General features: G+C 43.8%; 1 protein-coding gene and 3 non-coding genes across 4 annotated transcripts; 2 read left to right on the top strand and 2 right to left on the bottom strand.

Moving 5' to 3' along the window:
* Positions 1-2,328: 2,328 nt before the first annotated feature.
* LOC127970828 (uncharacterized) lies at positions 2,329-10,207 on the bottom strand. Its single transcript, XM_052573548.1, has 10 exons — positions 10,139-10,207; positions 9,247-9,420; positions 8,628-8,765; positions 7,574-7,657; positions 6,565-7,055; positions 6,117-6,444; positions 5,194-5,995; positions 4,889-5,098; positions 3,848-4,257; positions 2,329-3,582 (listed from the first exon to the last, which is right to left on the bottom strand). The coding sequence occupies exons 1-10, from the start codon at positions 10,205-10,207 to the stop codon at positions 2,329-2,331; spliced, it is 3,960 nt and encodes a 1,319-aa protein (XP_052429508.1).
* A 1,984-nt stretch (positions 10,208-12,191) lies between these two features.
* On the top strand, positions 12,192-12,274 carry trnal-cag (transfer RNA leucine (anticodon CAG)). Its single transcript has one exon. It is a non-coding gene; the product is annotated as a tRNA-Leu (tRNA).
* Positions 12,275-13,373: 1,099 nt separating this feature from the next.
* On the bottom strand, positions 13,374-13,447 carry trnam-cau (transfer RNA methionine (anticodon CAU)). The gene has a single exon. It is a non-coding gene; the product is annotated as a tRNA-Met (tRNA).
* A 96-nt stretch (positions 13,448-13,543) lies between these two features.
* Positions 13,544-13,626, top strand: trnal-cag (transfer RNA leucine (anticodon CAG)). Its single transcript has one exon. It is a non-coding gene; the product is annotated as a tRNA-Leu (tRNA).
* Positions 13,627-15,693: the final 2,067 nt, after the last annotated feature.

Raw genomic sequence — 15,693 nt, 5'->3', positions numbered from 1 at the left:
GACCTATCCTTTGGCTGCAGACAGAGACTTCAGTCTTCTGCCATGTTGGGCCAGCAGGGCGTTAACTTTGACAAAACAACGCATTAGGCAGATGCTAGTATTAATTGGGCAGGTGTTGAAGGCAAGGATGAGTTTTTAGACACTTTTTGAAAATGGTTAAAGCCTCCGCTGCTCAAATTGAGATAGGCAAGCAGATCCACCAGCATAGGTCTGAACCAGCGACTTTAGGTATGTTGCTGCAGAGCCAGTGGTTATCTTGTAGGCAAACATCAGTACCTTGAATCTGATGCGAACAGCTATTGGTAGCCAGTGCAAAATTATGAAGAGAGGTGTGACGTGGGCTTTCTTTGGCTCGTTGAAGACCACTCTCGCTGCTGCATCCTGGATCAGTTGCAGAGGCTTGATAGTACGTGCCGGAAGACCCGCCAAGGGAGCGTAACAGTAGTCCGGTCTGGAGAAAACAGAGAGCTTGGACAAGGAGTTGTGTGGCCTGCTCTGATCGGAAGGGTCTAATCTTCCGAACGTTGTACAAGGCAAATCTTCAGGACCGGGCCAGTGCAGCAATATGGCCTTTGAAACTTCACAAAACCTCAGGAGGACGTGGCCACGTGTTACATGAATATGAGAGGGATGCTATTACTGCCTTCGTGTAGCATTAGCCAGCATGAATGCAGAATTTTGACTTCATTGTAAATAAAAGGATTGCACGGGCCTACACGCAATGTCGCTGGATGAGATTCAGGGAATTTACCTGGAACCTCACAGTTTTCCACAAAGCATCATTTCACCTGCCCTGAAGAGGAGCTGTGGCCTTTTGCCCCCAGGAGACACAGGGAAACCCACACGAAAGGGGACAGAGAACCTCACTCTGTCTTTCTGAGCCACGGGTGTCAAACTCAGTCCCCTGCAGAGTTTAGATTCAAGCCTGATTGAACACACCTGATCCAACCAATCATGCCCTTCAGGCTCATTTGAAAACTACACGCCTTGTGTGTTTGAGAAGGGTTGGAACAACACTCTACAGGGCTCGGGCCCTAAAGGAATTTAGTTTGATACCCCTGGTCTAAGCTCTCTCAGTTATCAGAAAAAAGCACCACCCTGCCCCGTGTGAGGCTCGAACTCACGAACTTCATATTATGAGACTGACGCGCTGCCTAACTGCGCCAACGAGGCCCGTGGGCTAGAGGGGGCCCGAACAGAGATAAAGTAGCTTCTAGGTCCCCGGTTTCAGGTGTGGCTCGAACAGGCCATTTCTAGCCAGGCAAGGGTGTCAGGATGGCCGAGCGGTCTAAGGCGCTGCGCTCAAGCTGGGGAACAATAGTCCGTCAAAGACGGGGAAGAAGGGAAGAAAAGAGGGAAGGAAGAAAAAGAGAAGGGGAAGAAGAGAAAGAAAAAATGAAGAAAAGAAAGGGTGAAATTTGACGTTCAAAGCCCAATCTTCCTTAGCATGCGCGCAGTGATACATCTTCCGGTTTCTTCTTGCGTTAAATTCGCGCATTTATATTACACTGTTTCCTATTGCAGGTGCTCCCCGCGACCCAGGTTCGAATCCAGCTAAAGACAACTTTTTGTAATATTGTTAATTGCTTTAAATAAATAATGTTTCAATGTTAATTAAATGTATATATGTGCTTTGTTTGATATTTTTTGTCATGAAAATGTAAGTACACGAATGGAAATGTGTTTTGTTATTATTAGTTATTTAGTAGTTGTTGTATTCATAATTTATTCTGATTAAGCATATTATTATTGCAGTTGTATTGATATTTATTCTGATTAAGGATTTTTACATCTTACATTCAGGATCTTACATTTATTCGACACATTCAAATCTGTCATTTCTAATTAAAGATGAAAATATTCATATGCTGGAAAATGTCTGTGACAAATGACAAATGCAAATTATTTTTTGTAAACACGTTTTATTTTTTCAGTGTACTGATGAAATGGTTATATTAAAGTGCAAATTACAAAAAATCTGTCTTTTGCCAATTATTATTTTATTTTTACAATTATGCCAATAGAACAATAATAAATATTAAACAAATTAAATTTTAAATAAGTTTTAAAACAACTTTAAATCAAAAGGGAAATAAAATGAATTTTTTTTTAACTGAACAGTAATAAATATAAAATTAAATAAGTTTTCAAACAATAAATTAAAAAGGTAAATAAAACAGTAAATACAGTTTTAAATACAAACACAAATAAGTTAAATAGGTTTTTAAAAAACAGTAAATAAAATATTAAATAATGTTCAACACAAATAATAACTATAACTATATTTAAACAACTATATACACACTACAATAAATAAAAATATATACATTATTTGGGAACAGTTCTCCGCATTTCCTCTAACCACTGTTCTTTTGTAACAGTTTCAGACTGTGGGCAGTATACTTTGCCCCTGTACTGGCTATGTCCTGTTGCACTGGTTTTGAAATGTCCGCATTTCTTGCAAGTGTTCGTCTCTACAGTTCTCTTGTAGGGTCTCTTAGGCATGGTTTGGGGATTGGCAGCTGGTTGTGAACTTGTGCCCTGCACAACTGTAGGATGTAACAGTGGCATCCCCTGAACCACTGGCATTCCCTGGACCATCGGGATTCCCTGAACCATTGGCATTCCCTGAACCATTGGCATCCTCTGGACCATTGGCATGCCCTGGACCATTTGCATGCCCTGGACCATTGGCAGTTTTTGAGCCATTGGCATGCCCTGGAACATTGGCACACCCTGAAGCATTGGCACACCCGGGAAACCTGGTGCTGCAGGTATAAGTATATTGGGTACCATCTGCACTGATGCTCCAGGTGCTGATGGCGTAACCAACATAGTAGTCTGTGTTGGTGCCTTGGGTCTGAGAGGAGGTCGCCCAGTAGAGGTGTGCCTCTGTTTTGCCTGACCTGCTGTGCTCTCTGGTAGCTTGTACTGGTGCTGCTCCCCTGATTGTTCTGGCTCAGTCCGTAGGCGTTTGGCAGCCTGGAGAGGTTCCTGAGCTTCAGGGAGGGGCTGAGGCAACTGAATGCCCTGAATCAGCACAGACAGTTCCTGCTTTTTCTGTCTGTTGTTATACCACTGAATCAGGGTATTCTGGTTAACCTCCACCAGCTGCATTGAGGTTCCTCCCATCACCAAGCTGTTGCCCAGTACAAGCTGCCTTATCCTCCTGTAATCCTGGAGGATTAGAGACCATCTCGACAGCGTTCCCTTGCCTTTTCTCTTGGGGCTTGGGTGGGTGTTGCAAAGCCTGATGAAGATGGTTTCCACCAGACGGCAACAGTCAGGCCACTGAGCAGGTGCGCTGCTTGCTCCCAGCACACTTCTGATGGTGCTCTCTACTCCTGGGGTTTTAGTGGGCCTCTTTGGTACTCTGAAGCGTCCACTCAGCAGTCTCTTCTGGTGTCTAGCTGCATACACCACCCGTTGCTTGTCCTGGTCAGCCAGGTTCTGCCAAAGTTCAATTATGGTGCTGGCTTCCTGATTGGTCAGGCTAAGGGCTGTGTGACCCCGGAGCTCCACCAGATATTCGGCCAGCTTGTCCACATGTTGGTATCCCGGGACATTTTGGTAGTCAACAGCCTATTAAGAAAACAAGCACAAATAATAATCACATTTGTTAAATGCCTAGTTCCATAACTAGTTCCATTGATGTGTTGCTGTTTAACACAATCTGTATAGTACAAAGCACTAACTAAATAAAACTGATTTGTTGCCTACTAATGACTTTAGTTTAAAATCTGAGCAAAGTCTGGATATAAAGCAGTAGCAAGAAGTATATGTTGATCAATCCTTATTTTAATTTAATATAGTTTATTTGAAAGAAATAGAGAGGAGTGGCACTTACAGTCTCTTCATCGTCATCATCATCCTGACCAGCATCCTCTGGCTCTGAGGAGAGTGGTGAAACAGATGTTTCAGAGGGAAAAGGTGGCACAGCAGTCCCCGAGGGTCCAGGTGATGAAGGAGCAGGTGTAGGATCAGGGACCAGTGAAGGGGATGTGGAACCCAGTACAGCCGTGTCACTGTTGGTGACCACGGTGGAAGAACCCAGTGTCAGAGTGGAGGAGGGAGGTGACAGAACATCCTCGGGATCTGCAATTGTGTGATCCTCACTGACATCACAGAAGCCCTCATCTTCATCTCGCTCCTCCACATTAAGTTCCTCGATGAGCTCTGCCGTCTCTTCAGAGTCTGGGATGTCCTGCAGTGCCTGACCAGTCTGCTGGAATAGATACTGCACTCCAATGAGCTCACCTGGAATAAAAACAATGAATAGGAATTAAATATAATTGCTGTGCAACATATTTGATACATAAGGCCTTTGTAGTTGTTCATATATTGTTATAGTGTGAGATCATGGAGATCATAGTACAGGAGAAAAAGAAAAAAAAGGCCATAAACCTATAACTGTGGGGCCAAAACAAAGAAATACAATACAATGATGACTGAGAAACATACAAATACAATTACTCAAATGTAACTCAAATGTAATTACTCAAACGTTACTACATGTAACTTGACTTTTCTAATCAAGTAAACCAAAGTAACTTCAGTACAGTAAATGGTCACCAAATATTACTAATAATAATCAAGTTATTCTTTCTAAAAATTAACTACTTTCTAATAAAAAAGATTCCACAGCAAAATGACATGTGATTTATGAGATTAAGGTAGACGTTTGTACAATTATACTGAAAGGCCTTTTACTTGAAAGAAAATATCGATCAGATGACAGAGGGCATGTTTCAAGAAAAAAAAAGTTGATCAAGTTGATAGTTTATAGTTCAAAAATACAGATACAAAGTACACTGTATAGGCTTAAATAAAATATTGACTGAGACTACACGGGAATTGCAAGTTAATTAACAATAATAAATTATTTTACCGGTGTAACGTGCAGGGGGACAAAACGTGGGGACCACTTTCCTGCCAAACAGCTTTTCATAATTGCTGTTTACACAGTGAACAAGTTCTCCTGTGTAGCTGCGTAAAGCTGATGGCTCAGATGACATGGAAGCTGCCTCCCGATCCTGGTTCCACCTGTGTAGACCCTCCAACAAATAAATCTGAAAGTTCAGACTGTTTGCACTGGTCCCTTTAAACAGACAACAGTTTTTAGGCAATGTTAAACACACAGACACTTAAATGTTCTTTCTTTGCACATGCAGTGTGTGTTCGACAAATACATACCTGGGATGAAACGGTTAAGGTGTAAATGAAAGGATTCAAGAGAAGTGGAGCCTCTGGCACATCTGTAAGTCTTCAGAAGCACACCTCCCTTGGTTAGGCTCCCGGTCTCAGTATAGAGGGCAACACCAAGAGGGTCTTGGATACACTTGATGTGCTTCTTTTGGACACACCAGATGTGCTCCATCCTTTCTCGATCCAAGAGAGGAACCCCCAGAGAGTCATTTCCCTTGCTGCTCAGGAGTTCTGTAAGCAGTTGTTCAAGGAGAAGGATGGTAGTCTCCTCTCCACGGGTCCTCCTCCGGCAATGTAGAGCCAGCTCCTCCCTGGTCAGATGCTTGTTTACATCTTCATCTGTCAGCGCAGGCCAACCCTGGGACATCAACAGCTCTCTCTTTGCTTTGCGAAGGATAGAGACGTCAGCTGCATCCCATTCAAAGATGCATGCTGATAGCCGTGACATGAAAATGGGGTACAACTGATGGGCATCAGTTGTACACCCCAAGGCAATCCTGCGCATAAAATGCCAGATGTCCAAGCGTATCATGAGATCTGGCCAGCCCCTAAACCTGGTTTTCAGCTTGCTCTCGCTCACCTCACTGCAGCACCCACAGTCCACGTACAACACAGAAGGTGGATTTACACCAGCCTGCTGGTATCTTTTCACCAGACCGTGTACCATCATGTCAAGTCCTGCTCCTTCCTGGGCTGTCAGCACACTTATGAGCACCTGACCAAACTCGTTGCCAACAGAGGTAAGCCAGAGTCCCGTTCCCCTCGCTGTCCCAGCCAGCTTCTTGGTGATCTGTAATAAGAGATGATATGAAGCATGCTGTAAATATAAATCAAACATCACACCATGAAAAATACAGATACAGTGCCATGCTGGTATATAAACACCATTAATGAACAAATCCACAACTAACCTTTTTAGTAGAATCCATCTTCAAGACAGAGCCATAGGTGGATGTTATTCTGGCATGGATTTCATCCAGCCTGGTCAGAATGTCTTGGCTGTAAACGGTGAGCAACCACTTGCAGCTTGGCACCACCGTAGGCTCTGGGGGCTCCTGGAAATTTACTGGCATCACCCCGGGTTGATTGAGGAAGTCAACACATTGGGTGGTGTACCGGGCCAGACGATGGAGCCACTGCTCGCTGTGATTTTCACGCAGCTGCTTTATCAACCTAGTGGGACTATTGCCTAAGCCACGCTCACGCAAGAGCCTGATGACCCGCATATCACAGGCGTACCTTAGGAAAAGCAAAATCCACATATTCATATATTTTAGCTATTTAATTGTAAAGTATTTGCATACATACACACACGTGATGATGGGCTAACAACTGGATGAGGAATGAAAGTGTACTTACTTCCGCGTGAGGATGACCTGAAACTCAGAGCGATGGCCCAGATCTAGCTGTTGCAGGACAGTCTGACTCCAGGACACATGCGAGGCTCTACACTTTGTACAGATAAGGGTTTCTGTGACCATATTGTATGTTCTGTCAATGTCTAGAACCTGCCGTGCCCTTTTGTGCAGACCACCTCCTGTCAGCTGATGTTGTCCGCAGGCTGGATTGGGACAGAGAACCTTAACCCTCCACAGCTTGTATGGCATCCACAGCAGAAGAGTATGACAAAAGAATCTGTCTGGAGCTGGAGCCTGATTGTAAATAAGTGCTGGTTGTGGGGGGTAATACCAGAGCTGGAGGTCATCACGAAGTGCTGGCTTTCCTTTGGATCCAATTTTGAAAAGCCTTTTGCCAATCCACTTGTGATCCTCTGGTGGTATGGTCTCAGACCACAAACGAGGAAGTTGAACTACAGATGGACCTTGCAATAATGCCCCAGAAGGAGCAGTCTGTGATGGAAAAAAGGCAAAACATTAAGTTTAGTAAGTTCATTTTACTTTTTAATCACTTTAAGAATTTTATTTGTATCCCTGATTACTTTCACATAAAATCATCATTGTATTACATGGTATTACAATGATTATTACGACAATGAAACTGATAACTTTACATTATACACGGAAGTCATCCAAAAAAAGGAACAAAATAATCCTGAAATCCTGTTGAATATGAAATAAAAAAGAATTCTGAGACTTTATAACCAATATCTATTTATTCTGACACATGAATGTTAACATCTATACACTGTTTATCATCAATAAATCAGTATCATGTAAACTCAATTGACATTATGACAATAGTTTGATTGTTGTTGTTTTTTTCAGCATGAATGTGTTTTAAGGAACTACTGGTTATAAAAGTAATATTCAATTTTCATGGCATGTAATCCTTTTTACATCTCCATTAAGTGTCTGGTAAAAGCTGATTTAATTACATTTTTGGACCAACAGAATATGAAATTACTTACAGAGACGATCCTGCATGGCTGAGCGGGATTGGACACATCTGCAGTGGCTCTGGGGACAGGGGTTGGAACTGTAGGATCTGGTGTCTGTACAATCATGAAGTAAAATATAGATTTTGCAAATAGAACATTACAATAACTTAGTCGTCCTAGATTAAATCATACACTACAGTTGCAAAGTTTGAGGCCCAAATGTTTATAAAAGAAACCTATTCTGCTCACCAAGGTTGCATTTGATAAAAAATACAGTTAAAAACTAAAAAGATAGTTAAATTGTGGAACATTACTACAATTTAAAGTTTAAAAATAGGAAATGTAATTTATTTATACGGTGGCAAGAACCAATTTTCAGCATCATTACTCCAGTCTTCAGTGTTACATGATCCTTCAGAAACCATTCTATTGAACATAAACCTTCATTATTAGTTGAAAACGTGAAAATAGCTGATAATAAAACTGCATTACAGTGGTTGCCACACTTATGGTGTTGGGGAAAGCACACAAAGATGAAAATCAAGGGTAAATAATCTTTAATTAACCCACACAAAGGAAGGCAGTAACACATAGACCAAGACAAACTGAACAGACTAAAATTTAAGTAGACAGACCAATGAGGGACAAATGAGTAAATTAACTAGACACAGATTAACTGAATGACATAATCAAGAGGAGACACAAACTAGGTTGAGGAACATGAGGAGAGAAAATACAAAAGTCCATAAATATGACAGGTGGTATTTTTCAGAATTAAGTTTGAAGAACAGCATTTATTTGAAATAGAAATCGTTTGTAACATGATGTTGAATAGAAATCTTTTGTGTCTGAGATTTTTTTATCAATTTAATGCCTCCTTTTTCAATAAAAGTAACACTATCTTAACATCAATAACTTTTGAATAGTAATTTATATGAAATCTATTTATAAAATATAACTTTTTTGTTTATTAATATATGCTTTTCTGTTATTAAAAAATAGTTTAAATAGTTTAATAATTTGTATAGAATGGAACGTGAAACGTGTCTTCATAGAGTACAATATAGATTATGCCATTACTTACAGAGACTGTAGTGCTTGGTCTAGAGGCACTAGACACTGCTGCGCTGGGCTGGTCTTCAGCCTGAGAAGTTATCCTGGCCAAACTGAGATTTGGCTTTGCTGCAGCAATGTGAGACCCGGTAAATCTTGATTTGGTAAACTAAAAATGTGAGAAGACAGAATGTGTTATAATAGCAAGCATTACTATTTGTGTTAATATTACAATTTTAAGTAAATGCAGCATTTACTTGCAGGAAAAAAAAGAGCTTTAACACATGAGAAGTATTGAGAGAGATGCCATGAGGGACATGAGTCTAGCTCAGTGACCTTCAACAAAGGCAGAGCTCAGTTAGAGACAAAGAGGACAATCAAAGAGTAGAGCCCAGAGATGAAAGGGAGAAAGCAGGCAGGTTACAATCTTCATTTATTCTTGACCATGTGACTTAAACCAAAGCTGAGATATTCAAACCGACCAATCAGCAGACAACAGTTGCCCCCATTGTACAAGAGGTGTGAAAATTAGCAGGTCTCAACCAGCATCTCATAGAATTCTTGCTTTTTCTTTTTTTCTTCTTACTTTCTGAACTTCCTCGAATTTGAACTGAGCTCATACTTCAGTGCTACAAAAAAGCAATTCTTACCAATGAAAATTGTGTTGCAACTCTTGCTTCCACAGGTGCAGTTGGCTGGGGCTGGGGCAGGGGATGAGGCTGGAGGTCAGGCTGACTCTGCTCCATGACCTTCTTTGCTGTTTCAGCAGCATGAGGTTGTTCCACCACCTTTTGTGCTGGTCCAGTAACGTTTGACGCAGTGGGCTGCTTAACACAACCAAAAAAAATTAATAAAAAATACATATAACAATTCAGAAAGAAAACATTTCAGTAAATAATATTAACAAAAAATACTTGCTACATTAATGTTACCTTTAGAGTGTGAAAACCACAGATGCATTTCAGCACACCTCCAAGCAAGGTTGTTTGGCCACGAGACAGCATCGGACATTTCTCAATCTGTAAGTATTATAACAAATGTAATGCACAATACAAGTGAGTATAAAGCATAAAATACTTTATTAAATTAATATATTAATTCATTCACTGATTAATGTCTAGGACACAAGTCAAGCTTATCTTACATATAATGTTAGAGCTGGTATCTCTCTTTAAAGGAGAGAGATACAAGAGAGGAACATTTCACACCTTCAGACCACCTATTCATTCACTGTCCCTTCCCCCTTCCCCCTCTCAAATCTCTGAGTCTCCCAGTACACAAAAGGTCTTTGATGTAACTTTTCATTAACAGTATGACATAAATCTCAAAATACCTGCAACATTACATAAACATAACACAACCATCACATTACACCATACCAATGAATGGGACCAGGTAAATGTTTGTAATGGAGCCTAATCTGTTGTTCTCTTATGCAAATACATTAAACAACTATACTAATAATGTTCGATTATGCAAGTCAACAAACACTTAAGTGTTTTTTTTCTCTCTATCATGCAAAGGTAACAAACACTCACTCACCCTTTGATAAATCTCGTACCACTTTTTCTGTCTAGGAGCAGGCCTGTTACCTTCATTTGATGGCCACATTCCTGTGCTGGCAAACTTTTTTAAACGCGAAATCCATTCAGCGTCCGACATAGCTTTATGTGATTTTTGTTGTTTGCCAGACATTTTTATTGACTTTGATGAAACAGTTTTGAAAGAACAATTAAAACAGTTAAAATTACACTAATAATAAAAAAAATGAATACAAAATTTTTTTTGCAATTAGATGATAATTTCTTAACTGTTGTCGTCGTCGGTAATATCGCCGTATTTAGTTTTAAAATGAAGTTTCGCTGTCCTCCGTAAAAATGATGCTGAGCTCCGCGGCAATGATACTCGTCGTAGGTCACGAACTTCGGTAATGAACTTTTTTGACCCTTGACACACCTCCTGAGGACGATGTCATTCTTTCGTACACTTTCGGCACGTTTCGGCAACTTGATTGACACCTGACTAGAAGCGCTGACCCCTCCACCTAGCGGTGATACGCGGAAACGTGCCGCCGGCATCCCCTTGCTCTCTGATTGGCCAAATGTCACGAATGTCAAGAGAATGTTATGAATTGCGCTTTTTGATTGGCTGGAAATGTTAAGGCGCTTCGACGCGATTGGTCCAAATGTCATAGCGCTTCGATGCGATTGGCTGCGCAGTTCGACATTGCTCAACATTTCTGAAATTATGTCGGACTATCCTTCGTCAGCTAGCGTTCAGGTCGCAGTCTCCCCTGGAGGCGTGGGTTCGAATCCCACTTCTGACAGACCTATCCTTTGGCTGCAGACAGAGACTTCAGTCTTCTGCCACGTTGGGCCAGCAGGGCGTTAACTTTGACAAAACAACGCATTAGGCAGATGCTAGTATTAATTGGGCAGGCGTTGAAGGCAAGGATGAGTTTTTAGACACTTTTTGAAAATGGTTAAAGCCTCCGCTGCTCGAATTGAGATAGGCAAGCAGATCCACCAGCATAGGTCTGAACCAGCGACTTTAGGTATGTTGCTGCAGAGCCAGTGGTTATCTTGTAGGCAAACATCAGTACCTTGAATCTGATGCGAACAGCTATTGGTAGCCAGTGCAAAATTATGAAGAGAGGTGTGACGTGGGCTTTCTTTGGCTCGTTGAAGACCACTCTCGCTGCTGCATCCTGGATCAGTTGCAGAGGCTTGATAGTACGTGCCGGAAGACCCGCCAAGGGAGCGTAACAGTAGTCCGGTCTGGAGAAAACAGAGAGCTTGGACAAGGAGTTGTGTGGCCTGCTCTGATCGGAAGGGTCTAATCTTCCGAACGTTGTACAAGGCAAATCTTCAGGACCGGGCCAGTGCAGCAATATGGCCTTTGAAACTTCACAAAACCTCAGGAGGACGTGGCCACGTGTTACATGAATATGAGAGGGATGCTATTACTGCCTTCGTGTAGCATTAGCCAGCATGAATGCAGAATTTTGACTTCATTGTAAATAAAAGGATTGCACGGGCCTACACGCAATGTCGCTGGATGAGATTCAGGGAATTTACCTGGAACCTCACAGTTTTCCACAAAGCATCATTTCACCTGCCCTGAAGAGGAGCTGTGGCCTTTTGCCCCCAGGAGACACAGGGAAACCCACACGAAAGGGGACAGAGAACCTCACTCTGTCTTTCTGAGCCACGGGTGTCAAACTCAGTCCCCTGCAGAGTTTAGATTCAAGCCTGATTGAACACACCTGATCCAACCAATCATGCCCTTCAGGCTCATTTGAAAACTACACGCCTTGTGTGTTTGAGAAGGGTTGGAACAACACTCTACAGGGCTCGGGCCCTAAAGGAATTTAGTTTGATACCCCTGGTCTAAGCTCTCTCAGTTATCAGAAAAAAGCACCACCCTGCCCCGTGTGAGGCTCGAACTCACGAACTTCATATTATGAGACTGACGCGCTGCCTAACTGCGCCAACGAGGCCCGTGGGCTAAAGGGGGCCCGAACAGAGATAAAGTAGCTTCTAGGTCCCCGGTTTCATGTGTGGTTCGAACAGGCCATCTCTAGCCAGGCAAGGGTGTCAGGATGGCCGAGCGGTCTAAGGCGCTGCGTTCAGGTCGCAGTCTCCCCTGGAGGCGTGGGTTCGAATCCCACTTCTGACAGACCTATCCTTTGGCTGCAGACAGAGACTTCAGTCTTCTGCCACGTTGGGCCAGCAGGGCGTTAACTTTGACAAAACAACGCATTAGGCAGATGCTAGTATTAATTGGGCAGGCGTTGAAGGCAAGGATGAGTTTTTAGACACTTTTTGAAAATGGTTAAAGCCTCCGCTGCTCGAATTGAGATAGGCAAGCAGATCCACCAGCATAGGTCTGAACCAGCGACTTTAGGTATGTTGCTGCAGAGCCAGTGGTTATCTTGTAGGCAAACATCAGTACCTTGAATCTGATGCGAACAGCTATTGGTAGCCAGTGCAAAATTATGAAGAGAGGTGTGACGTGGGCTTTCTTTGGCTCGTTGAAGACCACTCTCGCTGCTGCATCCTGGATCAGTTGCAGAGGCTTGATAGTACGTGCCGGAAGACCCGCCAAGGGAGCGTAACAGTAGTCCGGTCTGGAGAAAACAGAGAGTTTGGACAAGGAGTTGTGTGGCCTGCTCTGATCGGAAGGGTCTAATCTTCCGAACGTTGTACAAGGCAAATCTTCAGGACCGGGCCAGTGCAGCAATATGGCCTTTGAAACTTCACAAAACCTCAGGAGGACGTGGCCACGTGTTACATGAATATGAGAGGGATGCTATTACTGCCTTCGTGTAGCATTAGCCAGCATGAATGCAGAATTTTGACTTCATTGTAAATAAAAGGATTGCATGGGCCTACACGCAATGTCGCTGGATGAGATTCAGGGAATTTACCTGGAACCTCACAGTTTTCCACAAAGCATCATTTCACCTGCCCTGAAGAGGAGCTGTGGCCTTTTGCCCCCAGGAGACACAGGGAAACCCACACGAAAGGGGACAGAGAACCTCACTCTGTCTTTCTGAGCCACGGGTGTCAAACTCAGTCCCCTGCAGAGTTTAGATTCAAGCCTGATTGAACACACCTGATCCAACCAATCATGCCCTTCAGGCTCATTTGAAAACTACACGCCTTGTGTGTTTGAGAAGGGTAGGAACAACACTCTACAGGGCTCGGGCCCTAAAGGAATTTAGTTTGATACCCCTGGTCTAAGCTCTCTCAGTTATCAGAAAAAAGCACCACCCTGCCCCGTGTGAGGCTCGAACTCACGACCTTCAGATTATGAGACTGACGCGCTGCCTAACTGCGCCAACGAGGCCCGTGGGCTAGATGGGGCCCGAACAGAGATAAAGTAGCTTCTAGGTCCCCGGTTTCAGGTGTGGCTCGAACAGGCCATCTCTAGCCAGGCAAGGGTGTCAGGATGGCCGAGCGGTCTAAGGCGCTGCGTTCAGGTCGCAGTCTCCCCTGGAGGCGTGGGTTCGAATCCCACTTCTGACAGACCTATCCTTTGGCTGCAGACAGAGACTTCAGTCTTCTGCCATGTTGGGCCAGCAGGGCGTTAACTTTGACAAAACAACGCATTAGGCAGTTGCTAGTATTAATTGGGCAGGCGTTGAAGGCAAGGATGAGTTTTTAGACACTCTTTGAAAATGGTTAAAGCCTCCGCTGCTCGAATTGAGATAGGCAAGCAGATCCACCAGCATAGGTCTGAACCAGCGACTTTAGGTATGTTGCTGCAGAGCCAGTGGTTATCTTGTAGGCAAACATCAGTACCTTGAATCTGATGCGAACAGCTATTGGTAGCCAGTGCAAAATTATGAAGAGAGGTGTGACGTGGGCTTTCTTTGGCTCGTTGAAGACCACTCTCGCTGCTGCGTCCTGGATCAGTTGCAGAGGCTTGATAGTACGTGCCGGAAGACCCGCCAAGGGAGCGTAACAGTAGTCCGGTCTGGAGAAAACAGAGAGCTTGGACAAGGAGTTGTGTGGCCTGCTCTGATCGGAAGGGTCTAATCTTCCGAACGTTGTACAAGGCAAATCTTCAGGACCGGGCCAGTGCAGCAATATGGCCTTTGAAACTTCACAAAACCTCAGGAGGACGTGGCCACGTGTTACATGAATATGAGAGGGATGCTATTACTGCCTTCGTGTAGCATTAGCCAGCATGAATGCAGAATTTTGACTTCATTGTAAATAAAAGGATTGCACGGGCCTACACGCAATGTCGCTGGATGAGATTCAGGGAATTTACCTGGAACCTCACAGTTTTCCACAAAGCATCATTTCACCTGCCCTGAAGAGGAGCTGTGGCCTTTTGCCCCCAGGAGACACAGGGAAACCCACACGAAAGGGGACAGAGAACCTCACTCTGTCTTTCTGAGCCACGGGTGTCAAACTCAGTCCCCTGCAGAGTTTAGATTCAAGCCTGATTGAACACACCTGATCCAACCAATCATGCCCTTCAGGCTCATTTGAAAACTACACGCCTTGTGTGTTTGAGAAGGGTAGGAACAACACTCTACAGGGCTCGGGCCCTAAAGGAATTTAGTTTGATACCCCTGGTCTAAGCTCTCTCAGTTATCAGAAAAAAGCACCACCCTGCCCCGTGTGAGGCTCGAACTCACAACCTTCAGATTATGAGACTGACACGCTGCCTAACTGCGCCAACGAGGCCCGTGGGCTAGATGGGGCTAGATGGGGCCCGAACAGAGATAAAGTAGCTTCTAGGTCCCCGGTTTCAGGTGTGGCTCGAACAGGCCATCTCTAGCCAGGCAAGGGTGTCAGGATGGCCGAGCGGTCTAAGGCGCTGCGTTCAGGTCGCAGTCTCCCCTGGAGGCGTAGGTTCGAATCCCACTTCTGACAGACCTATCCTTTGGCTGCAGACAGAGACTTCAGTCTTCTGCCATGTTGGGCCAGCAGGGCGTTAACTTTGACAAAACAACGCATTAGGCAGATGCTAGTATTAATTGGGCAGGCGTTGAAGGCAAGGATGAGTTTTTAGACACTCTTTGAAAATGGTTAAAGCCTCCGCTGCTCGAATTGAGATAGGCAAGCAGATCCACCAGCATAGGTCTGAACCAGCGACTTTAGGTATGTTGCTGCAGAGCCAGTGGTTATCTTGTAGGCAAACATCAGTACCTTGAATCTGATGCGAACAGCTATTGGTAGCCAGTGCAAAATTATGAAGAGAGGTGTGACGTGGGCTTTCTTTGGCTCGTTGAAGACCACTCTCGCTGCTGCATCCTGGATCAGTTGCAGAGGCTTGATAGTACGTGCCGGAAGACCCGCCAAGGGAGCGTAACAGTAGTCCGGTCTGGAGAAAACAGAGAGTTTGGACAAGGAGTTGTGTGGCCTGCTCTGATCGGAAGGGTCTAATCTTCCGAACGTTGTACAAGGCAAATCTTCAGGACCGGGCCAGTGCAGCAATATGGCCTTTGAAACTTCACAAAACCTCAGGAGGACGTGGCCACGTGTTACATGAATATGAGAGGGATGCTATTACTGCCTTCGTGTAGCATTAGCCAGCATGAATGCAGAATTTTGACTTCATTGTAAATAAAAGGATTG

This window comes from Carassius gibelio, chromosome A4 (genome assembly GCF_023724105.1).
Source record: "Carassius gibelio isolate Cgi1373 ecotype wild population from Czech Republic chromosome A4, carGib1.2-hapl.c, whole genome shotgun sequence".
Lineage (NCBI taxonomy): Eukaryota > Metazoa > Chordata > Actinopteri > Cypriniformes > Cyprinidae > Carassius > Carassius gibelio.
This window is presented reverse-complemented; position numbering and strand designations above follow the sequence as displayed.